We start from the raw sequence: 24,149 nt of genomic DNA, 5'->3' as shown, positions 1-24,149 counted from the left end.
CTTGTTTGCCTCCAGTTTATAGAATGCATCCTTTCAGATTATTTGCCAGGAGGATCAGAGAGTGTGGATATTTTTGTCCAAACCATATAAAAGAGCAGCAGTTCTCAACCTTAAAGAGAGAGAGAAAGAAATGAGGAGGTGTGAAAGGCCAGAAACACCAAACTGTATAGCTAAATGGTGCCTCTGTGTGGTTATTCTCTGATGTTACAATCCTTCATTTTCTGGTTGATTATGCTACCATCATAATGTATTAAACGTGTAAGCTGTCTGAGTCTCAATGACCATAGGCACATCAAATAAGTTAAAAATAAAAAAATACAATATTTATTTCTGATCTGCTTTTCCTCTGAAGATCCCACAGTGGTTTATACCAGTAGGCCAAAAATATCTTAAATAAAATGATCACAATAGAAAAAAACAATAACAGAAATAAAACATTTTTAAAAAAAAAGCAATAGAAAAGCCTTAAGCAATTTGGTGTCAGGCGCAGGAAATCAGAAGCCAGGTTAGAGTTCAACAGCATTAGGTGTTTATTCCACACAACCTATACATACAAATCTGTTCTACTAGCAGTCAAAGCAAATTGGTTCCAGATAAGAGTCAATTAACTTCAGGGGTGAGGGGGCTGGACTTATATCTCTTATGAGGATGTAGCGACTCTAAACTGTTGATGTATTTGACCCCACCCTCAGGCTCAGCTGGGTCATCTACATCTGGTCATGAAAAAGTTGTTATGCCATAAATACTTCAGTAAAGAGTCAGTTTATAGTGTGTGGATTAGCCAATTGTTCACTTTGAGCCAATTGTTCACTTCGTAAATGGGCTATTGTTCCTAAGAAGGCTCTATTCTGATTACCACACTGGAAAAGAAAACCCCTTCAGGTAGCACAAGTAAAGCCATTCAAGCATAATTTAAATAATGGTGTTGAGAGAAATGAGAAAGGAATCTTTTATGTACCTGTAGCCTAGAGTGGTTAAAAAGAATTAACAGGAAATGGGTCACTGAGATAAGTCTATCTTGGCCCCAGTAAAATCATAGCTGGCATACCAGGCTGCCAGCTGAACATGGGATAGGTTCTCCTGGTAACAGGCTACAATTAGGAATATTCCAAGCTATCCATCAAGATGTTTCATTTGATACAGACTCATTACATCTGTATCCCTAAAAGAGGATGCTGCAAGAGATGCCCTCTGCCTGAGCAACAGTGGAGAACAGGAACCCAGCTCAATTGCTGGGGCTAAGGTGGCTCTTGGGTTCCTTCCACGTTTAATTCCGTTGCTCTTATTGCACATATTTTCATTATCCCTGTCATTAATTAAAGCCAAGTCAATTGGTTTTTAAGGGCTGGACTTTTATGATGATGAGCCTTGTAGACTTCATCTTATGCCCTCCAACTTCCTAAGTATCTATCTTTCATCAGACAACTTGAAAATCCTTATGACAGTAGGAATATCATTAAAAAGTAAAAAAAAAAAACAATAGGGAGAAAATGTCCTTATTCTGCTATTGGGTATTTTATTTTTCATTATAACATGTTCTCTTATTCAGCCTGGTGTCAGGCAGCATTCTTGGAGATTACAGAAACTGTAATCATCTGCAAACAGGAGAGACCCTGGTCCTCATCCAAATATCCATAAATTATCATTCAACAAATGCTAGATAGGTGCAGGGCAAGTCTATTACCAGTTACAAGCTGCATGCCTTTATCCAGGTCTTAACAAGAACTTTAGCCAGCAACAAACACTAAGGCGCACTGCTTTCAGACTGTTTTAAATAATTCAACTCATCTGATATCCAAAAATCTGAAAAATTATATTACTCTCGTGGACTGGTGATGCTGGTGTGACAGAGGCAGACCAAGATTTCCCGGCTTCCCCTGTGCTTTAATAGCTAGATCTTTCCTTATCTTCCTAAGTGACCCCATTGTGAGGATAAGCCCCACTGGATCCCGTGCAACAACACAGCAACCAGGGAACACTGCCTTCCTTGTCCAAGAGGTCCAGCAGAAGTAGGCGAGCGCAACCCTGCCGTTAACCGCAGCCGCAAATCGTCATCCGTCTGAATTGCACAAAACCCACGCCGTAGCTGCAGACTGCTTGCCCCGCTCGAGATAGGCATCATAGGGCCGCGGGAGAGGGGACGAGGATGTGATCCAAAAGGTGAAGTCACTCGAGGCCCACACTGCAGAAAGAGGGATCAGAACTCCAATCCGATTCACAAAACAAACTCTACGAACGCGAGCAGTTTTGGAAGGCGTCGGTTCCCAGCTCCGATCCGAAAAGCGTCCCCGCTTTTCCTACTCCTTTAGTATCGGCTCAGATACGAAGTGCGACTTGACTAAGGTTCCCCCTTCAGTAACTACGTCGGAAGTGGTACATCTGCTAAAGCCTCCGCCGGAGTGGGGAGGCTGGATTCGAGGGGGATGAGTCCGACGTGGCTAAGTTTGGGAGGCGGAGCTGGGGCGGGAGAGTGCAGAGCGGAGGCGCACTGGATGGCAGGGGCAATCTGGAGCTCCCGGGTGTCAGACGGTAACGCATTCAGCCCTATTCGGGGGGGGGGGGGTGAGAATATAGGTCGGAATCGTCCCTAATGGAGAAAGCAGCTTCCCTTTCCCTCCTGGGGGGGCGGGCTGAGAGATTGGACCGGGTCGGGCCAGGGGCTGTTTGAGGGCAATACGCGCGCTGGCGTGGAGTCGATGAGGATGCTGCGAGAGATGCCTTCTCTGCCCGAGTAACAGTGGAGAACAGGAACCCAACTAAATTGCTTGATGCCTGGGGCTAAGGCGGCTTTTGCGTTCCTTCCACGTTTAAATCCGTTGCTGCTCTTGCACATAGTTTCATTATCCCTGTCTTTAATTAAAGCCTGGTCGGTTGCTATTTAAAGGCTAGACTTTTATGATAGTGAGCCTTGTAGACTTCCAGAGTGTTTAGAATTAATTTCGAATTCCTCTCTAACCCTGTGGGAAAGGGCTGGGACATTTGTCTTCAAACCTCATCATTTTATCTTCAGATAGAAAATAGCCCAAAGACTCAACTGATCAAAGTTTTAACCAGTCAGAATCATAGATTATCAAGATAGTGTGCTAAAATGCAAACTTTGTGGACATCATTACTTACCTTTCTATTTAAGCTGTCAATAGTAGTATCCAGAAAAAATACAACTTATTCTACAGATAAAACTACAACTGTTTTAAATGAAAGATATCACTGTGATGTTGACTCTCACATCAGCCATACTTAATCTTACCTGTAGTCATTATCTGATTTTACATTCAATATTTGTTTCCTTATTTTACATCAGCAGTAGTTTAAACATGCCAGCTGCTCCTGTCAAATTTGTCCAATAGTTTATACATTCAGAAGTAAATTAATGGAATGGGTCATGGAAATAGCTGTCCTGGAAAAACAATTAAGTGGATATCATATTGTGATGTTTAATGGATTCTGATCATCTAGAACTATAGGCCTTATCAGATGTAAGAGTGAAATAGGCAACAGATTTGTTGTATCATAAGCTTTTGTGGACTAAAGTTTACTTCATCATATGCAGTTTTGTCTGATGTGTAAAATAGACATAAGAATGGAGTAGGGAGGTAAAATAGTGATGTCAAATGTCAATGACATGGAATCCAGTTTAATTGCATGTCACAATTTTCTTATGGTGATTTCCAGAATTGCTGAATTAAACAAAATCCATAGCTTCCATTTAGAATGATTAAAGTTGGATGTTATTTATAAGAGTTGTAAGAATAATAGTTCAGTACATCTGATTGGCACTAGATAAACACAGGAACCAATTCACGGGGTGGAGGCAGTGTTGATATTACAGATGATAGTTGGCCACTCCAGCCTGGCCAACTAAAGATTGAAATGATACATACCTCAGTCTTCTTTCAGCCAGGCCTAGTTTATATAGCTTATCCTGTTATCCGGGGAAGGAGATTATTAAGGACAGTATTTTGATTTGATATTTCCCCTTTTTTTCCCAAAAGACTGCAATTTAGCATCAAGGAGATGTGGAGAAAAAATTAATATAATGCCTTTTCTGGTTTAATTAAAAGTAGAAATGTATCCAACGTATTTTAAGTAGTGAAAAGAAAAATTATTTATGTACATAATCTGTAACTTAGAAAAATCCTGACCCAGTGATATGATGGGTACCAGTACTGTAGATGGTTTTAAATGGGGTTTGTCATAAGTTATACCTAGGAGTATCCATGGTAATTGGTTTTTGCATTGGTTGCAAAAAGATTATAAAAGATATTCAGAAAAAAAGAATTAGTATCTTTGTTTAGATACTCAATCTAGACAGTTTAGGGAAATGATCTCTCTACTGCAAGTGGATTATTGTTGGCTAATTTGAGTTCATGGATCTATTGCCATCTGATTGGCAAATTATACTGATAATACATATTGCATTCTATTTACATGATTCTGTAGAAGTGTAGAAAAACAGAATTTATGGGATGAGAATTAAGTTTCTGTAATGTTTTCAGTTGTTTCTTGGCTTTGTGATTGAAATCACACTGCTTAACTTGAAAAATATCTGTCTTAATCTAGGATCTAGTAAGATTTCCAGTGATTGGTTTCTGGCAGAACTTGTCTGTTTGCAACTCGCAGAACTAGAAAAAAAAACAGTAAAAAAAACAGTAAACACACAGACTAAATACTGCAAAGTATTTAGAAAGAAAAGGGTTTTTTTTTTCTTTTTTGATAGATGGAGTAGTATTGCCATCTGGCACCTTTAAGGAATGGGTCAGACAAAAGGTTAGATCAGATCTCAGTGTATTAGTGGAAGGGCTTGATCAAAAGTAATCTAAAATTGTAATGCATTTCATTTTTATTTAACAAAGGATGGAAGACTGTGCACCTGTAGGATTAGAAGTGCTATATGGGAATGGGGATACTGTAGTCATTAGGGAAGATGCTGAGAATGGAAAAATCCTGAGGGGATGTTTTGAATCTCTCAGTGGTGCAGCTAAAATGATTGGAAGCTATGTAGCTGTAGCTGTTGGCAGAAGATCAGGATTTTCAGTAGAATTGCAGGCACTTATTGCTGAACTATAAAAAAAGCTCTGGGAATGAATTTGCTCATTGCTATTTCTATTTCCGCTGTAGAAAATAAGATGACATTTTGTCTGCAAGCACTTGCATAATTATAGACAAGCCATGGGCTTCCCAAAAAGTGTGCCTGTAATTTCTTTCATTTTTCAGAATGGCTTGTTGGACAAGAGATCAGCTGGAAAAAAATGTTAATGGACATCCTGTTCTCAGCTTTGCATTAGTAGGGAGGAAACCAAGAGGAGAAGTTCTGACTGTACCATCTAACAGCTCCAAAAATCTCCCATGTGATTAATATTCTGGACTATTTCCTCTTTTGCTCCTTCTTTTTATTGGATGAGGTACAAGCTTACATTTCCAGTAGCAATAGCCAGTGTGTGTAGGAAAGTAGTAGACGCTTAGCTGAGGACAGAAAGCTGTCGTTGCAAGCAGCTTAGAAGACACTGTGCAGCTATTCTGTTTTTTTTTTTTTCCCCTTAGTGGAATTTGTGTAATTAAAAAAAAATAAAGATGGAGGAAAGGCCAGAAAAATATGGGAAAGTTTGGAAAATGATGACATCTGGAATCCTCCCACCTCTAAATTTGATGAGTAGAGCAAGCTCTGAAAATGTCGGGCTTAGCCAGAGGGACAAATGTGACATAGAACACAGCCCCAAGCAAGAATATTCAAAATAGCCTATAATTATGCAGTTCAGGAATTCTAGGAGTTGTAGTCATAAAATGTTTGAAGGACAGTAGGCTGAAAAAAATCTGTTTTAAATCATTCAAATAGATACGCCAATAAAAGCCATATTATTGTTTTCTCATCTAGTTTTGTTTCTCCAGTGACATGTTGTTCTCACTGACTTGGAGAAATTATTCACACCCTGCAGTTTATTTTGTTTAAGGTCTTCAACAGATAAGATGCCTTTAGGAAGACAGCTGCTCCCCAGCTAGTCATATCACCATTGCTCGGAGAAAAACCTTTCCTTGGAATTTCAGCATGGAATGTGCTCTGAGTCAGCCTCTGGATGTGTGCTTAGGTCATGAGACTGTATGTTTTTGCATTCAAGCTTTTTCCCTGGGCAATCACAGGCTGAGTCAAATTGATTGACAGGCAGAACTTGCTCATCTGAATTTTGATGATTTCTAGAGGAATATGTGAGGGTTTTTTCCCCCTCCTTTGGAAACCATTTATTTGAACTGCAAGGAGCTCTAAAAATGTTTCCCTTGATGTCTCATCTTAAGGAAAATGCATGCATAATGTCCATAGACTGCGTATGTGTACGTAAGAGTCTTTGTGTTATAATTAGAAGCATAGTTAAAATAGGAATGCAATACTTCTGTATAATTTCCCTTTAGTTAGTTTTTATTTAATAAAAAAATAACAGTAGAGATCACGTTAAAAGAAGGTAGTGGTGGGCCTTGCATAAAGGGCTTCCCAATTATAATTTGAGATTGTTGTCCCAATTTGTTACCACCACCATTTGTGGAGGACAAGTATTTCTTGTCTTGCTCCACATAGAAGCATACTGCTCTTGCTTCATGCTCCCAGTCACTACTAGCTATAGTTTGATAGTAACACAGCTTACAGATAATGCTCTATAACTTGTGGCTGACTCAAAAATAACTTATCTTGATAGTGTCCATGCAGCAAAGAAAAAATTAAGGCATTAGACCCACACACTGATTTTGATTTACAGGAATTTCAAAATCCTAAGATGAGTTCATGCTGCTGATAAGAGATATCTGTCTCTTCTCTGCAGCCTGCTACTTGGGAGGAAGAAAAAGAAGGGAGTCAAAAAGAAAAAAGGGGGTTTCAGAAAGAGAACTGATATCTTTGCCACCTTCTGGTCTGGCTGGATTCCCTGCTTGACTCAGCTCTGCCTCCCAAATAGTAATTCATGAGGGTATGTGTCCAGTAACAGCAGCAGCAACAACAGCAATAAATAAAAAATAAACTCCCAGATATATATCCGGGTACTACCATTATTTCCCATGCTCCCAAAGGTATTGAGGCTATTAGAATTCTTTTGGTGGTTTTAACAAATTGTTCATTTAATACTGTTGAGTGGAATTAATTAAGATATGCTTTGCTTACTCCTAGAATCTGGCATAAGAGGGTATGGTCCATGTAAACAGGAGTTCTATTTTAGCATCCTTTTGCAAATGACTGTTTGTTCATTTGTTTGTTATAGGCGTGGCATCTAAAAAAAGGACTTCCATGTATTGTGTCTGTGTGTGTGTGCATGTGTGTGTGAGAGAGGGGGGGCACGGAAGACTCCTGAAAGTAAAAATAAAAAAAGAACTGACTTAAAAATAAACTCTGGAGGAGTCTTTTTCTTAACTTCTCTTTTACTACTTCAGATGTCCAGGGATCTGAAGGAGTATTCAGGTTAATTCCATGTATAAACAGTAACCAGATTGACAACTGGCTCTTACTTAATCCAGCCATAGGATAAAATCCCTTACCAAATTTTGGAGAGAATCCAGATGGAACATACAGATCTGTCTTCTAATAGAGGGATGGCTGAAAAATTAACATTGCTACCCCAGACTGCTCCTTAAAACAATTGTTTAATTGTGACCAATGGTAGGCTCACACAATTTGTGTTGCAGAGTGTTTTGCCTACACTAGTTGGCTTTCACTTATAGGCAGTTCAATGAATGGGACCATTCACTGCTGATAGAAGGATTGTATGTGCTGAATGGAAAAGTACTCAAGTGTCTCATAGAAATTCACTCTAAGTTTTAATACCATATGTCAGATATAGTCAGCCAGAAGTCATAAATATGTGTTGACTATGACATCAACATAAGTTTATTTCTGTGTTAGGGAATTGTTTGAAATTGTTTGGGAGGAAGGATTTAATTTTTTATTTTCTTTCTAGAGAAGACTAATCAAACATGGCTTAATTTGATTATTTGAAGCAAGGATCTTCAAACTTGGCCCTTTTATGACTTGTGGACTTCAACTCCCAGAATTTCTCAGCCAGCGTGCCTGGCTGAGGAATTCTGGGAGTTGAAGTCCACAAGTCGTAAGAGGGCCAAGTTTGAAGACCACTGGTTTAAAGGGACCATTTGGCCATGTGAGGCTATTGTAGTGTTGGAAGTAAAGTCTTCATCCTGGTTCATCCAAGCCGGGAATAAATAAGCAACCTGGCGACTGCTTTGGGAAGATGGTTACAGTTTATTGAAGAAGCAGAAAGATGGTTCTTGTAGGAAAGACCAGAGGAAAGAAGGACCTGAGCACATGGGCAGTAGGTTTTTATACCCTCTCTAGTCTTTTGTTTGGAATAGTTTCCTGTTCCTGTGGCATGAACTTTGAGGCTATTTCCTGTGTCACATATTCTGACCTGAGTTTAGGTGTGACTCTCTGGTATACTTGATGGTAAAGGGTTATCCCATCTCAGGTGGGATATGCATATTTTAGGTCTCTTTGTCTCCTTGAGTTTTCTGGCTCCAACTTTCTGATGGTTACATTTGTATTTGTATAGGGCTGGCTCCTGCTTGGGGCAAAGAGAGAGACTTGGGGGCTGGGTTGGTTTCTGCTTTTAAAAATCCTTTTGAGGAAAAATATATTTTTCTCCCCTTTTAATATTTCCTTTTCTGGGGGGCTCTGACTTCCCACAGTAGTATATGTATCAGAAAAGTATGTATTTGGTTTGAATATCATCAGATTTGTAGAGATCCCAAATGTTCTTAGTTTCTGTAAATGCAACTGCTGAAAATGTAATGATGATGATGATGATGATTTATTAAACTTGCATGCTGCCCAACTCCCAGTGACTCTGGGCATATCACAACAAGCAAAAGATTACAATAAAATCAATGAAACATGAAAACTAAAGGTAAAAGATGGCAAGCACGATAGACAAGATGGAATGAAGCAAAGGGTCTCACTTTCCCCTGACAGAGGCTGAGTGAAGAACCAGGTCTTTCTAAACGACAGCAGAACTGGGCCATCTGGATCTGGGGTGGGGGTGGGGAACTTCCAGAGGGCAGGCACTGCTGCAGAAAAGGTGCACTTCTGAGGTCTCAGTAGGTTACCTTGTTTAATCGAAGGAACCTGGAGTGCACCAAACCCTGCAGGATTGAGTTGGCTGGGCAGATGTTATGAGAAACAGACAGTCCCTCAACTGATGATACTGCATCTTACTGATGATACTGAACCCAAACCAATGGTTGATCTCACCATTGAGAGGGAGGGAGAGGGAGAGAGAGAGAGAGAACTCAGAAGGATACCATGGTCAACAGTATAGAAAAGTGCTGAGGGTTCAAGGAGCACAAGAATGGATGTCTCCTCCTAACTACCGTAAATGCCGGCGTATAAGACGACTTCCGCGAGCGCTGAAATCGGCGCCAAAGATGGGAGTCGTCTTATACGCCGGAAATACCGGTAGTTTCCGGCGTATAAGACGACGTTCTAGGAATGCGGCCCAGCTATAAAGACGGGGGTCGTCTTATACGCCGGGTCGCCTAAGACGCCGGCATATACGGTATGTCTCTTCTGCCCTAAGGCCTGGTGGATGGAATCCGTTCAGGAAGGAGGAAGAGCTAACTGGCAATTGGTTTCTCAGCTGAGCCAAAGGCATATATCCTCTTTTTTCCAATGTTCTTTCTTTACAAGTAAAGGTTTTTCTTGGCAGATGAGTGTGCCCTATCACTATCCCTATTATAATTCTGTGGTGGGTTGGGTATGGCAGGGGTAAATATTTTTGCCTTTTATGTACATAAGACTAGTCAATCAGGAATGGCGCTGAGTGACATTTCCCTATTTAATATAAACAAAACTGGATTAACGTTGCTCTCCTTGAAATAAAAAGAGAGGTAATCTGAATGGGAACAAGGAGAATAGATGCTGTGAGAGAGGTGATTTTCAACTCACTGATAGTAAAAAAACAAACATAAATCTGATTTTTCTCTCTTGCTTTCAGGGATTATCCAGCCAGGCTGATTCCACAGAGTCACGATGGGGGAAAGGTTGCTCCGCCGTGGAATTCTCTCTTTCCTGTTGCTCGGTGCCGTCTGTCAGGCCCAGGATCTTCCATTGAGCCAGGCAACCCATGGGACGAGCTCCCTGTGTGAAAAAGATGCTGAGTCCTGGGGAGCTGTATTCAGTGAAGAACGCCTAGATGCCTGGATCTGTTCTCTGATTGGTTCTCTTATGGTGGGATTGAGTGGGGTCCTTCCTCTACTCTTCGTTCCTCTCGAGACAGGAGCAGCACTGAAATCAGAAGGTAGACCAGTTCTTCAGCAAAGCCTTCTTGTTAATCTTGCCTATCATTTGTGCCTGTTCTCCCCAGTCAGTGAACACTAGAGAAGGCCTGTATGTTTAAAGCAGTAGCTGAGTGCTATTTATGGCCATGTAATGCTCCTTCTTTGAAATGTGATAATAATCTGTTTTGTCGTTTTGCAAAGTAACGTCATGGCTAAAGGTGAGGCCTCATGTTTTGTTCACTGAGTAGTTTAAAAGTCACTTTGGACTTCACCCGTCATATTTTATCTTGTTAACCAAAATTTCGCAACCCAAGAAATGGAATTCTCTGATTTATTTAAAGGAAGATAAGGAAGTGCTTTTGCATGTACCTGAGCAGTTTGTACCATTTGATTTCCATTAGTTATAGCAATGACCAAAATATCAGACAGAAGATTGAAGCTCTACTCACTGGCCACAAGAAAGCTAACTCGGTACCTTCTCAGTAGCTTTTCAGTTTTTGCCAGTGCCCACCCAGTTGTGTTGTCTTACATCTTAAATACGTGTGTGGGTTAAATCAATCAATATATTCTCTAGCAAGTGATCAGATCTTTGGAATACCCATAACTTGTTTATTTGCCAAAGGGCCAGACGTCAACTATCTTGTTTTTTTTCTATTGGGTCCAACACAGATGGCAGTGGGAACCTCCCAGTGTGCAGCTTTTGCTGTTCTCAAAAGTACAACTTAGAGCAGAGGTCCCCAATCTTTGGGGCACCAGAGACCGGTTACGTGGAGAGAGGTTTTTCCACAGACCAGAGAGAGCATGGTTTTGTGTGCTGCCTGCATCCTGTGGATGGGGCTTTGCTTGTTTGTGCGGACCAGTTTCTGGCATGCCGCGGCCCGGTACCGGTCCGTGGACCGGGGGTTGGGGACTCCTGACTTAGAGTTTAAAGTTTATAAGTGTTTTGTTGGAAGCAATGGATCTGAGTTGATTAAATAGCTGTATCTGTATCTATTGTATGCAAATGTCTTCTGAGACTTGTCATGTGTAGGAGAATAAGCGCAAACCCTGCAGTGACTGGCTGCTATTTGTTTTTCAGAGGGATCCCATCGAATGAAACAGCTGTTGAGTTTTGCTGTCGGTGGGCTTCTGGGAAATGTGTTTCTCCACTTGCTTCCGGAAGCCTGGACCTACACTTGTAGTGCTGCTGCAGGTAACACTCAAGCCTATATCAAGATTATGAGACGGGTCCACTTCATCACGTCTGTGAAGATGTGTTGTAGATTCTGGAACGGATTCATTTTGGGGGGTTGCAATCATAGAAGGGCCTGGTATGACAAAGAATCAGGCACAGCCAGTGTGTATCTATAGGGGCAATAAGGTAAAATATAGACAAATTGAACACAGCTCCTGAATCTTCGTGTGCTATAACACTCTTGGATGGCGAGGGAGCAAAGCCCTATAATTAACAGATTGATTAGTAGAAATGGGATCTTCTGACCTTGTAGCACACCAGGAGCACCATTAAGAGAAGCACCTGTCCTTGTTTTGCTGTCTGCTTTGAATTTGCAGAGGTTATCTTTCTTAAAGCTGTCAGGGGCGATTCTTCTGGAATGTGTCTCATTTGTTTTCTTATCTGGCCTCTGGGCTTCCTCATCTCACACATGTCTGCCTGCCATGCTTGTTCGGCTACAGTCAAGAGCGTGAAGCTGACTGCAGTCCGTTTAATCAAAGGTACTATTTAAGAACTTGCCAGGCTATGCCAGGAGGCTATATTAGCTATTGCAAGCATATAATTTGAGAAGGCTTGGATGCTAAATTTTCAGCTTTGAACATTCATGGTTATAGCCGGAGCTGTACATGATTCTTTATTCAATAAATCCTAGTCTTGTTCGAAGGCTAATGCATAAAACACACAGCTTTCAGGACTCGGGCTTTCAAAAAATAAAATCAACGTTCCATAGCAAAACCTGAATAGGTAGGAAATTACATCAATGAAGAATCTAGGAAGAAAAGGAGTTAAATATACAGTAATAGCCAGAAGGAAACAGGGTTATGCAAACTTACAAGCCCTTAACTTTAAAAAAAAAAATACTTTCAAGTGATTAACCACAATCAGACTTTTAGAAAGATGAAAATCAGATTATTTTTTTTCAAGAGTACAAACTCCATGCTGGATACTATATTATCAATATGCTACAATTAGGCCTTTCTCACAATTTTTATTACAGCCTATGGTACTTTTATTATAAATAGATCATACTTTTTCAAATTATGTTTTCTGGTACCCAGCTTTTGTGGGTACAATAAAGCAACGAAACTTGCCTTCTACGGAATCAGTTTCCCTAGGGATACTTAGAGCTGTGAAGAATCATCATGTGCAGCCATGATTTTTAGGGGTACAGCAGGAACTGATTGCTCTACTTCTTCTCCCCACCCTTACAAGGAGAAGGGCAGAGCTTCCAACAGCAGAAGCTTCTGGGGCTCTGGGTGATCATTGGCCTACTGACCTTCCTGAGTTTGCAGAAGATGTTCCCATATAGTGAAAAACAAGGAAGCGCCAACTTGGTGAGTGGACTGTGGAAGGAGCACTTGAATTCACTTTAGATACGGCATGATATGCTGCTCTTTGCTCCGCATGACACTTTATCCCATCTGTTTCTTTGAAGCTTCTTTCATGGTTTAGGAATTCAGTGTATAAAAACTATGGGGGGAGAAGAAAGGCATTTATTCATTTATTGTGCCCCATAAGAATCTTCTACTAATAGTGAAGAGCTTTAGGCACTGTGTCGAATTTCTCTCTTTTCCGTTTCTGCCCTCTGCTTCTGCACTGAGCATAAACTGTTGCGAATATCTAGTTTCTGAAAGTTGTATGTGTGTATCCTATAGCTGCGCGGTGCTTTGATACCCAAAATAGGCTTTACGGCGCCGAAGGATCCAGATGTAGCACCTGTCTGCTGTTCTTCAAAGCGCCCACATTGTTGTCTGGGATCATGTAGCAGCTTTGGAGGGAGAGCCCCATGGAAAGGCAGAGTTGCTTTTAAAGAGTTGCAGGCAGATGCTACATTTATTGCCCCTGGGCGCTTGAAGCATCTTTTTTGGAAGTGTCTTGCAAATTTCAAAACAGCAATTTTTCATGGTTCTTTTTTTTTAAGTGTGTGGTTTGGGGTAGAGTTAGAGAAACTGGAGTGAATGATATTGATTTTGTTTCCACAGCAATGTTTGGAGTATATAAAGGTGTTTAATTTGTGTGACTTTACTCTCTCCTAGTATATATTCAAAATGATACCTTGTGTGTTGCATTTGGAATGGGATGTTTTAAAGGGAATAAGAGAAACCTCTTAGCCACTGTTTGATGGAGACGCATAAAGTTCAGCCATTTCTCCATGATTTAGATCAATAATTGCAAACCGGTTACCGAAAGGACCGTGAATGGCAGCTTCTGTAGGCAAGAGGCAAATGCTCCAGTCCAAAGAAAGAAGTCGAGCACTGCTCATTGTAATGGGTCTTCTCATTTACTCTCATCATCAGCTCAGAAAATCAAGGTAAAACATTTCTTGATGGGCTCTAGAGAGCCATGGCCCATAGAGAGATAAAATAAACCACTTGAAGAAAAACACTGAAAAGAAGCTCATGGCCTGTTGAAAATAAACAAGTGGGATAGGATCCTAAAGAAAAGCAAACTTTCCATTTGTTACACTTTGCACTATAAAATATAGAGCTGCTTTATAGACTATTAAAGACACCCAATCCTGTATATCCCATTTTCACATGTGCAAGGTTTATCTGTTCTGGCTGCCTCCTTGTATAGGAGATCCCAAGGATTGCAAATCTGAGATTTTGCATATACAAAAGATACCCTTTGCCACTGAACTAAGGTACCATCTCAATCTCAATGCCCCATATACCTGGTCCCCAAGTATATTCTCCTTAACTTTAATTCTTTGTAAGGCTAGGTTTAGAGAGAGAATAGGACTAAGTAAGTGGTCTGGATTCAAAGGGGAAAAGTTGATTTGTAATACCTTCCATAAAGAAGCAAAAGACACATTTGATTTAAAGATGTTCCAACAGGGGTGACATGTGCATGCAGACATATACCTAATTCCTTTTTTTTTTTTTCCTCTTTGAATTCAGATGGTTGCACAGCCTTAATAAACAGCCAGTGTCTGGATTTTAACAATATTCTTATTCTGCAATCGCTAGAGGAATGCTATTTTCTGCAGTGCAGGAACTCTGTATTCTTAAAAATACACTTTCCAATTGAGGAACTTGGTCACACATGCTAAGGGATAGATGCTGTGTTCTTGTTGAGAACTATCAGGGCATATAGCGTTATGCTCGTCAAAATGCAGTAATGCTGAATCGGCTGGATGTTATATTTGTGTGTTTCTAGGGACATCACTTAATTCCATGTCGCTGTTTCCAAAGCAATGTACCTCCTTGATCCCATATTCAAAATATTTATTCATGTCTTTATTAGCATGAATGCATTTATATTATGTAAATTTGTACTCAGAGAAAATAAAGATCTTTATTCCAGTCACAGACCAGCATAAGGTTTACAGAATAAAAGTATTACTATGTGAATAGTTTGCATGCAAAAATTTAGGCACCCTAATCAAACTGTATGATTCAATGGATCCGTAAATGAACAAAAGCTGGCACAACCTCTACAAAGGTAAACACCACTATTTCCTGCAAACTTGAAATCAAGTTCTTCAGGTACAACTGTTGCCAATTAAGAATAGGATAGTAGCGAATATGGCAAGTTTCAGAAGTTGGGTATTTAGTCAGCATTGTAATACCTCTTTTGGCAGGAATAACAGCTTCTCACATTTCCTGTAGTCAACAGAGGTCTTTCTACTGCAGTGTTTCTCAACCTTGACAATTTTAAGGCATGTGGACTTCAACTCCCAGAATTCCACAGCCAGCAATGCTGGCTGTGGAATTCTGGGAGTTGAAGTCCACATGCCTTAAAATTGTCAAGGTTGAGAAACACTGTTCTACTGTATTCATTGGAATTTCCCCCTTTCTCTTGCAGAACTTTCCTAGCTCAGAAATATTCATATCATAGGTTTCTGTACCTGCACTGCATTATTGCTCTCTGTCGCCATGTGGTATGGGTTCTTTTTGAATGGATGGTGTATTGTTCTTTTGCAACACAGAAAACAACACAGTAGATACTTTTTTGCTTAAAAAAAAACTATTTACAACAAATGTTTGCAACAAATATTTACAACACAGTCCCAGTGTTGGGTTTCCTCCTAAGTCTCCCTCCCAGAGACTATCCCCTTCTATCTCTCCTTCCTCCCCTTTTCTCTCTGATTCCCTTCCCCATTTCTGGGCTTGATAAGAGAGAGAGAGGAAAGAAAGGAATGGGCTTTAATGTTTTGCCCTGGCGTTTCCATGACAGCTGATGCACTCCTCCGCTGCCTGCAGCCAGTCCTTCTTATTCTAGGGCAGTGTTTCTCAACCTTGACAATTTTAAGGCATGTGGACTTCAACTCCCAGAATTCCACAGCCAGCATTGCTGGCTGTGGAATTCTGGGAGTTGAAGTCCACATGCCTTAAAATTGTCAAGGTTGAGAAACACTGTTCTAGGGTCTTGGGTAAAGCTTTAGTCCCTCTGGGCCTTCATTTCTCTTTCTCCAGGAAAGCCACGCCTGGATCTTCTCCCTTCTTAGTCAGAAACCGACAACTGCCTCAGACATTTAACTTCTTTCGCCAACTTTTCTCTCCAGCCACTATATTCACTCTCTGGATAGATTTTCGCCTCTCTCTCCTTTTCTCCTCTCCTTTCTCCCTTTCCAATTTTTAGCCAAATCAGCAGCATTCCCCTCAACAACTGAGGAGGAAGGTCTCCCCGTCTCTAATCCCCAACACCTATGGGACTGCTGTCTCAACATTTCACCACAACAGACCAGCTAGTCTGCATATTAGCCATCATGATAGCCCGGCTGCCATTCAAGGCCAAAACTGAGCTATCTTTTCCCCTTTTACTCACTGCAGAAGCTGGCTCCCATGAGCAGTACTGCAGCTATCCCAGGTCACTAAAACTGATATTCCACAATCTCCTCACAGGTTTCCCATAATATTCAAGTCTGGGTAAAGTGAAGGCCATTACTAAATTACTAAAAGCTTTATCATTTTTTCCTGTAAATAACTCATGGTGGATTGGGACGTGTATTTCAAATCATGTTGAAATATCCAACTTCTGTTTAGCTTTAGTTTCTTCACTGACAATGAGTTGTTAATTTTAGGACCCAGTGAGGTTTAGATGGAACCGTGCCATCGGGACAATATTTCTTGTGCCACTCTCTGCCACGTAAGCCCAGAACATAATTATTGGCCAAGAAACTTTTTTTTTCTTCAGATGTTTCTCTGATCTATCCTATGTGGTTATGACTGAACAGTTCACTTTTTATTTCATCAGTAAAAAGTGCTTTGTTCCAAATGTTTCTGGATTAAAGTTTTCTTCTATCTGACTTTAATGACAAAGTTGAAAGAGAGGTTTCCCACTGACAAATCTTCCAAGCAGATCATCGTTGCGTAAGCAATGCTGTGAACCTCTTGATAACTATTCCAGTTTTAGCTGAACTTTTAAGCAGGTTGTTTGCGTTGATATATGGCTTCCGTTTTTCAGAATATCTATTTCTTAACTCTTGTCTCTCCTAGTTAAAATTGGTTCAATATTTTTATACCTTTCTCCCTCTTTGTAACAGTGAATTAGCTTCATTTTCAAATGTTCAGACAACTGCTTGGAGAAACCCAGTGGTTGTTGGAAGTAGAGACGACAACAATCACAACTTGAGAGGTTAGAAGATCAGAGTATTGTTTATCTGTGGTATTGATTTTATTTCCTTGTAGGCTGAAGAGATTGATCACCTTTTTTTTTTTGCCTTAAGAATGTTACAGTTAGAAAAAGAAGTAACCCTGAATCAACTATAGTTTATTCATCTGCACTTGTCATGTTCATTGTTGTCAACAGCTCATAAATACTAAGTCTATATTCAAATTTATAGAAATATATTGTGTTTAGCTTTATATCATGAAGCTGTTGTGTCAGGCTCTGTCAACATAAGGATTCACTAAAAAATACAGTTTGACTAGATGTGCCTTTCTGCACAACTATACAAGAAGTCACAACAGTTCATTCAGTAACTGTTCAAAGTTACAACGTCCCTTGCGACCATTGCAGCACCCCCATAATCATGTGATCAAGTTGTGGATGCTTGGCATCTTGTTCGTATTTATGACGGTTGCAGTGTCCTGGGATCATGTGATCTCCTTTTGCGACCTTCTGACAAGCAAAGTCAATGGGGAAGCCAGATTCACCTAACAACTGTGTTACTAACTTAAAAACTGCAGTGATTCACTTAACAACACTGAGGCAAGAAAGGTCATAAAATGGGGCAAAACTCACTTAACAAATGTCTCACTTAGCAAACAGATATTTTGGGCTCAATTGTGCATGTAAATTGAGGACTACCTGTGCTCATCTGTGGCAAGCAACGTTATGCAAAACAACATTTATGCAAAAGCTAAGGTACATGTAAGCAAAAACTAGAAATGAAATAAATGTTTTCTCCTTTGCTTGTGAAAATGACGTTGTTGGTTAATCCTGAAGCTTCTGAATTCCTTTCTTTTTGTTCTTCTTCATCCCTCCCCTTTGCCCTGGGCAGATGAGTGGATATCTCAATCTCTTGGCCAATACAATAGATAATTTCACACATGGCTTGGCAGTGGCAGCCAGCTTCCTGGTCAGCAGAAAGGTAAGTTCACTTCTTTAGGACACCAGCTCTCCTTTAGCAACATGAAGATGTTTTAAAAAGACATGTGCCCTATTCCCAAATATGTTGCTTCCTTTACTTTTAATACGAACATACTAAGAATTCCATCTCTATCCAATATCCAGTCTGTTTATATTGAATATCTATTGCTACCTTTAGGTTGTGGCTTGGGCAGTGCAGGGATACTGTGGTGCACTGTCCATCTTGTTGCACAACAGTATCTCTTTATAAGCTAATCAGGATGATATCTGTCAGGCAACTATTCTACACTTCTTGTTTTGAAAGACTTAAGTGTCCATATTAAAGTTGTGAAGTAGGAAGGCTTAGGATTGCAGGTCACCATGACCATCGATCTAGCCCAGTTTGTTCTGGCTGCACTTATATAGGACATATAGCAGGTGTGGTATTTGATTGGTTCCCATGATCCCAAAATGGAGGAACTGTTTTAATTCCATTCTCTTGGACAGATTACTGTCCTGTCAGTTTAGATTAATGGCTGCTGTAAACCATTGTAGAGTTAAAATAGTCCAGCCCAAGCATGTAATAGATCCAGGGGTTTGCTAAATATGCTTGGGGAATTTCTTGCTTTCATTTTGACAACAGAGTTAAAGCCTTGACAGATCTGCAAAATAAGGAGATGGCCCAGAGGATTTGCCTTCTTCCCAATGAAGTACAACGGAGGAGGTTTCAAATGCAACTGGAAGAACTCTTAGGACAAATTACATTGAACATGTAGTGGAAGTTCATAGAGTAATCCTACTCCATGGGAGAGGATGCAGCAAAGCTCTGTCTGCTCTTGTGAAGTGTCCAAGAGTGGTACTGAATGTAAAGGGTGGCAACTAGACAGCTATCTGGCTGCAAAATGTAGGACTCATATACTATCTTTCTTAAAAGATCAGCACTATTTGTCACTTGCTTGCTAGGTTAATTGCTTTTTTTGTTCATTCATTTTATAGTATATATATATATTAATTTTGTAAGCTGCCTTAACTGTATGTGGACAAAAAACCAGGATGTCGTTTTAATCATATATAAATAAACACAACTTTTGACCCCAAGATTACATAGGATGATGAGGATTCATTTGATTTCAGCGCCAACCAACTTGAGACAAAATCTGGGTGGCTTATGATATATAAGCATGAAAGGATGTGATGGCCAGCCTAGGGGAACGGAGGCATCACATACATGAAAATTCATTGTAACACATACACTTAATGCAACCCATCAAACACACGTTATTCACTTAAGCTCTCCATCATACTCCTTTCTCTGTAAACAAATAACTTGATTCATGGCATTGTCAGCAGCAGGAAATCCTTGATTTGATTCCGCCAATCAACTGATCAAATAGTCACATGACTGGCAAAGTTTGGATTGTTTAGTTTCCTGTTGATTATGGCAACAGAAAGATAGTGATTTGTGCCAGCTAGCTATGTAGATGATTAAAAGGATCAGTTGGCCAGGAAGAAGGACTCTTCAGGCTTTGTTGTTTAAGGTTGAGGACCTCATGAGGTTCTGGGCCACAGATTGTCTATTCATACTCCGTTAGAAGATGTGCATAATATTTAGGAAACAATTTCATCTTTTTTCCATGTTCCTCTTTAATATTTACAACAAAGCCTCCAAATTCCACTTGGGTATTTCCTATTAGTACTCTAAATGCTAAAACTGCATAGATCATTGTTGGATATAAAAGAGCTGTTTCTTTATTACCCACAGAAAGCCCAGGGAGAACCATGTATTGCTGCTAGTGCCACCCTATTGAGCTATAAAAATTTCTCGTAGCTAGTTTTGTCTCCTTGATTTTTAGGTTGGGCTCCTTACAACCCTGGCAATTCTTCTACATGAGATACCCCACGAGGTGAGTGTATCTGGAATATGTGTGCTGGGAAGCTGAGCTCATGTTGAGCAGAAATCCTGGGTAGATACACATATGTCAGTAACACAGAGAGCTGTGCAGACTGATGTAAGCCACGAGCAGACAAACCTTTTCTTCTGTTGGTAATACAGTGTGAACATTAATATTGGAAGAGAGGGGAAAGGCCATCAGTGGATGGGAACACATCTTGATCTTTTTGTTTCCTCATTGCCAAAATAAGGGTATAGCAGATGGTAGATATGGCTTAGCATCCTTTCTTATGAAGCAAGCAGAAGAGCTGTCTTCTTTTATAAGGCAAAAAAACCAAAAAACTATATTCCCAATCTGGCGCTCTCCAGGCTAAACCACATCTAGATGTTTCAGTGCATTTCCAGGCCTGTGTGTTGGAGAAAAGCAGTGCATTGTATCTTAGCTTAGGCTTTGTCATTAATTACTCGCAGCTCTGAATCTTGGAATTTCTTTAATTGTACGTATTTATTAAAATGTTTCAAGCCTATCTTATCACAGTAAATCCTAGGCTGAGATATGGTTGGTGGAAAAATTCAGCCCATTAATTGGAGGGGAAGGGGAAATTCATAATCAGCATAATAATATTTTGCATAATATCAATATTATTGACATTATAGGAAAAAAAGCATTCCAGTAGTCCCTCTCTTATTTTTTTTTCTCTCCTTCTTTTCCTATCTCCTAAGTGCTACTTAACTATGAGGGCACCCTTAGTGCAAAGCTTAATGCACAGTAATAATAATATTAACGGCAACCGCAACAACAGCAAAAAAAAGACAAATAACAGCATAGATGACTAAGGATTACTATGTTATGTACTTTTTTTTTTTTACTGTACAGATAATCCTTGACTTATGACCACAATTGGAACCAAACTTTCTATTCCTAAGCAAGAAGGTTGTTAAGAAAGCGGCGCCCAATTTTATGATGATTTTACCAAGGGTTGTTAAATGATTCGACGCAGTCATTAAGTGAATCATGCAGTTATTAAGTGAATATGGCTCCCCCCATTGACTTTGCTTGTCAGAAGCCAGCTGGGAAGGTCGCAAATGGTGATTATGTGACCCTGGAAAGGCTGCAACCATCATAAACACACGCCAGTTGCCAAGCCCCCGAATTCTGATCATTTGACCCTAGTGCTAGAGCGTGCACAGTCTTATTGCGCGAGATAATCCAGGAGTAAACACAGTAAATGGAGGTCTATATTAAATGGTGGTTTATCTAACACCATCTACAATATTATATACCAAGAACAATATACATACATGTGGTAATACAGCAGGATCCAACAAACCACAATTACAGCAGGAAATGGAAGAGAGGAGAGCACATCAGCAGATCCTTCCCTTTATATAAGGCTCTTAAAGAGACACAGACCCTGCTGAGTCATCCCCATCATTACATCTTACATTACATAAGCTGGTTAGCTTTTAAATCAATACCTTGACACCTAGGGATGCTGAAGTGGTCATAAGTGTGAGGACTGGTTGCAAGTCACTTTTATCAGTGCCATTGTAACTTCAAACTGTTGCTAAATAAATGGTTGTAAGTCGAGGACTATCTGTATATATTCTTTTTCTTTTCCTGTTGTTTTCCTGCTTATTTAATAAAAATAACAAACAAGCAGATTGCTAAGCCCCAGTTGATTAGCCCCCTCCAGAGCCCGGTTTTAAGCAAAGTCACCCCACCCTCCCTGGAACAGCGGCCTTAAGTAACATATCACAGCCCACCGTACCATTTTCATACTGGGTGCCTTACTCCTGAATGCTACAGTCTGTTTTCCCTATCTGTAGGTGGGGGATTTTGTCATTCTCCTCCGGGCTGGATTTGATCGCTGGAGTGCAGCCAAGCTACAACTTTCTACAGCTCTTGGGGGCATCCTGGGCGCTTGCTTTGCCATCTGTACTCAGTCACCCAAAGGGACAGGTAAGGTTCTTAGAACGCACCGCAGATGGCTTAGAAGCTCCATTGCCTTTGGCTCTAGATGTGTTCAGACTTGGCCACTTTAAGACTTGTGGACTTCAACTCCCAGAATTCCCCAGCCAACTTTACCAGGTGCTGGCTGGGGAATTCTGGGAGTTGAAGTCCACAGGTCTTAAAGTGGCCAAGTTTGAGGACCCCTGGCATAGAATATAAAATACGGGCATCCCTTGGATAGTAATGTGCTGTCCATCCTCTCTTCAGGGGAAACCATCGCTTGGATTCTCCCTTTCACCTCTGGAGGATTCCTGTACATTGCGTTGGTCAACGTGGTGCCCGATCTCTTGGAAGAGAAGAATCTGTGGTAAGAGTTGCTCTAATGAATTGTTTTTTTTAACGAAGAAAATCTTGAATAGCCGTAACAAAAGAGAGTCATTTGAAACCCCGAAGACTAGAAAAGCTTTGTGACATAACTTTTTAATGAGGACGGGGCTCTATGAAGTTCCTTTGCCTTTGCTGCTAAGGATTGCTACCCACATGAAGCTGGTCCTGAGGAGAATTTGGAAAGAGAATTTGACCCCAAAGGCAGGGCCGTGAGTAGCAGTGTGATTAAAACAGCCAGCCCAGATGAATGTCAGTGGCTGCCTATTACAGCTAATCCTTGACTTACAACGGTTTGCTTAGTGATGGCTCAGAGTTACAACAGCATCAAAGAAAGCAACTTATGACTGTTTTTCACACATATGACCATTGCAGCATCCCCATAGTCATGTGATCAAGTTTCGGATGCTTGGCAACTGATTCATATTTATGATGGGCGCAACGTACCAGAGTCACGTGATCGCCTTGTACAACCTTTCTGATAAGCAAAGTCAACGGGGGGAAACCAGGTTCATTTTAGAACCATGTTACTGACTGAACAACTGCAGTGGTTCACTTCACAACTATGGCAAGAAAGGTCATAAAACGGGGCCAAGCCTATTTAACAACTGTCTCACGTGGCAACTGAAATGTTGGACTCAATTGTGGTCATAAGTTGAGGACTGCTTGCAAGCAGCTCAGCCAGATGTTTGGTGCCGGGGCCCAGCATTTCATTCTGGAAACTGCCTGAGTCTGCAGCACTTGTCCACACTTCCACTTTTCTTAATGAGCTTTATCAGGTGTTGGGAATGGGACATTGCAGCAGTAGGGGCTTTCCTGAAAAAAAAAATGACCGATCATAAACAGAAGAAAAAAAAATGTGCCTGGAAAACCATCTTTTTCAGACATTTCAGATTTCTTTGGGAAATCCAGAAGACTGGTTCTGTGGCATCAGAGCACAAATCAAAACTTTTATTTTGAAAAGTGCAAAAGGAATACAAACTATGATGCCATGTTGTAAGTTTCTTTCATAGGGCCTCGGCCGCTAATAATCCCTGGTGCGCGGCAATTGATTTGTAACCCACCTTTTCTTTGGAAGCTCTTACCTGTTTTGTACCCACAACAACTTGTAATGGAGTGGTGGGAGAGAGAGGTCCAGGAAAGATAAAAAGTAAATAAATAAGAGGGTGAGCCTGACATAAATTTCACGACTGTCTTTTTCTTCTCCTTTCCTTGCCTAGGAACTCGGTGCAACAAGTCTTCTGCCTCTGCGCCGGCATCGTTGTCATGGTGCTTTTTTCCTTCACTACCAAATGAGGGGCTCCGGCTTCTTTTTCTGCTGTTTCACAAAGCTGCCTCCCTCTGAAGTGTCACAAAGGAGTCAAGGGACACCAAGGGATCTTTCTTCCTCATGCGCCTGTGGATCTGACTGCTGCTCAGGGTGGTGAACAAAGGAAGTGTCTTTCTTCTTCTTCTTCTTCTTCTTCTTCTTCTTCTTCTTCTTCTTCTTCTTCTTCTTCTTCTTCTTCTTCTTCTTCTTCTTCTTCTTCTTCTTCTTCTTCTTCTTCTTCTTCTTCTTCCTCTTCTTCCTCTTCCTCTTCTTCCTCTTCTTCTTCCTCCTCCTCCTCCTCCTCCTCTTCTTCTTCTTCTTCTTCTTCTTCCTCCTCCTCCTCCTCCTCCTCCTTCTTCTTCAAAGGCACAAAGCTAGACATCCAAAATTTTGAGAAAAGATGGGGGATTTTTTTAGAAGTGTTTGAGTGTCTTTTTTAAATATAAAAAAATAATAATCAAAACAAAAAAGCAGCAATGAAAGGGAAGGACCTCTTTCGGTGGAACTGATGCTGGCGCCTGTCAGACCATTCTGTGTGCTGGATCGCTTGGACAAAACTCCAGAATGAAACAGAAAGCAAGACTGCAGCCCTGTAATGCATGCAGGCAAAACAAAAAAAAAA

At 40.6% G+C, this 24,149-nt stretch overlaps 1 protein-coding gene across 2 annotated transcripts; it reads left to right on the top strand.

Annotated features, from left to right (window-relative positions):
• The first annotated feature begins 2,411 nt into the window (after positions 1–2,411).
• SLC39A13 (solute carrier family 39 member 13) lies at positions 2,412–24,149 on the top strand. 2 transcript variants are annotated; one of them, XM_039357492.1, is made up of 10 exons: positions 2,412–2,529; positions 9,978–10,280; positions 11,339–11,452; positions 12,686–12,807; positions 13,635–13,784; positions 17,922–18,011; positions 19,843–19,893; positions 21,711–21,843; positions 22,102–22,201; positions 23,439–24,149. In XM_039357492.1, exons 2-10 carry the CDS (start codon positions 10,013–10,015, stop codon positions 23,512–23,514), a joined length of 1,104 nt encoding a protein of 367 aa, XP_039213426.1. In that variant the 5' UTR covers positions 2,412–2,529; positions 9,978–10,012; the 3' UTR covers positions 23,515–24,149. The 2 variants fall into 2 exon arrangements, with proteins under 2 accessions (XP_039213426.1, XP_039213434.1); XM_039357500.1 differs by lacking the exon at positions 2,412–2,529 and having other exon boundaries at positions 9,887–10,280.

The sequence above is a fragment of the Crotalus tigris genome, unplaced genomic scaffold (assembly GCF_016545835.1).
Source record: "Crotalus tigris isolate CLP2741 ecotype Arizona unplaced genomic scaffold, ASM1654583v1 scf7180000017576.4783729, whole genome shotgun sequence".
Taxonomy (NCBI): Eukaryota; Metazoa; Chordata; class Lepidosauria; order Squamata; family Viperidae; genus Crotalus; species Crotalus tigris.
Note: the sequence above shows the minus strand (reverse complement) of the source record. Positions and strands in the feature narration are given on the sequence as shown.

Excerpts from the sequence above, each read along its gene's own strand:
- SLC39A13 (XM_039357492.1), top strand. The coding sequence starts at position 10,013 with ATGGGGGAAAGGTTGCTCCGCCGTGGAATTCTCTCTTTCCTGTTGCTC. Across the intron at positions 11,453-12,685 it reads CACTTGTAGTGCTGCTGCAG|GAGAAGGGCAGAGCTTCCAA; the intron begins GTAACACTCAAG and ends CACCCTTACAAG. Across the intron at positions 12,808-13,634 it reads AACAAGGAAGCGCCAACTTG|ATCAATAATTGCAAACCGGT; the intron begins GTGAGTGGACTG and ends TCCATGATTTAG.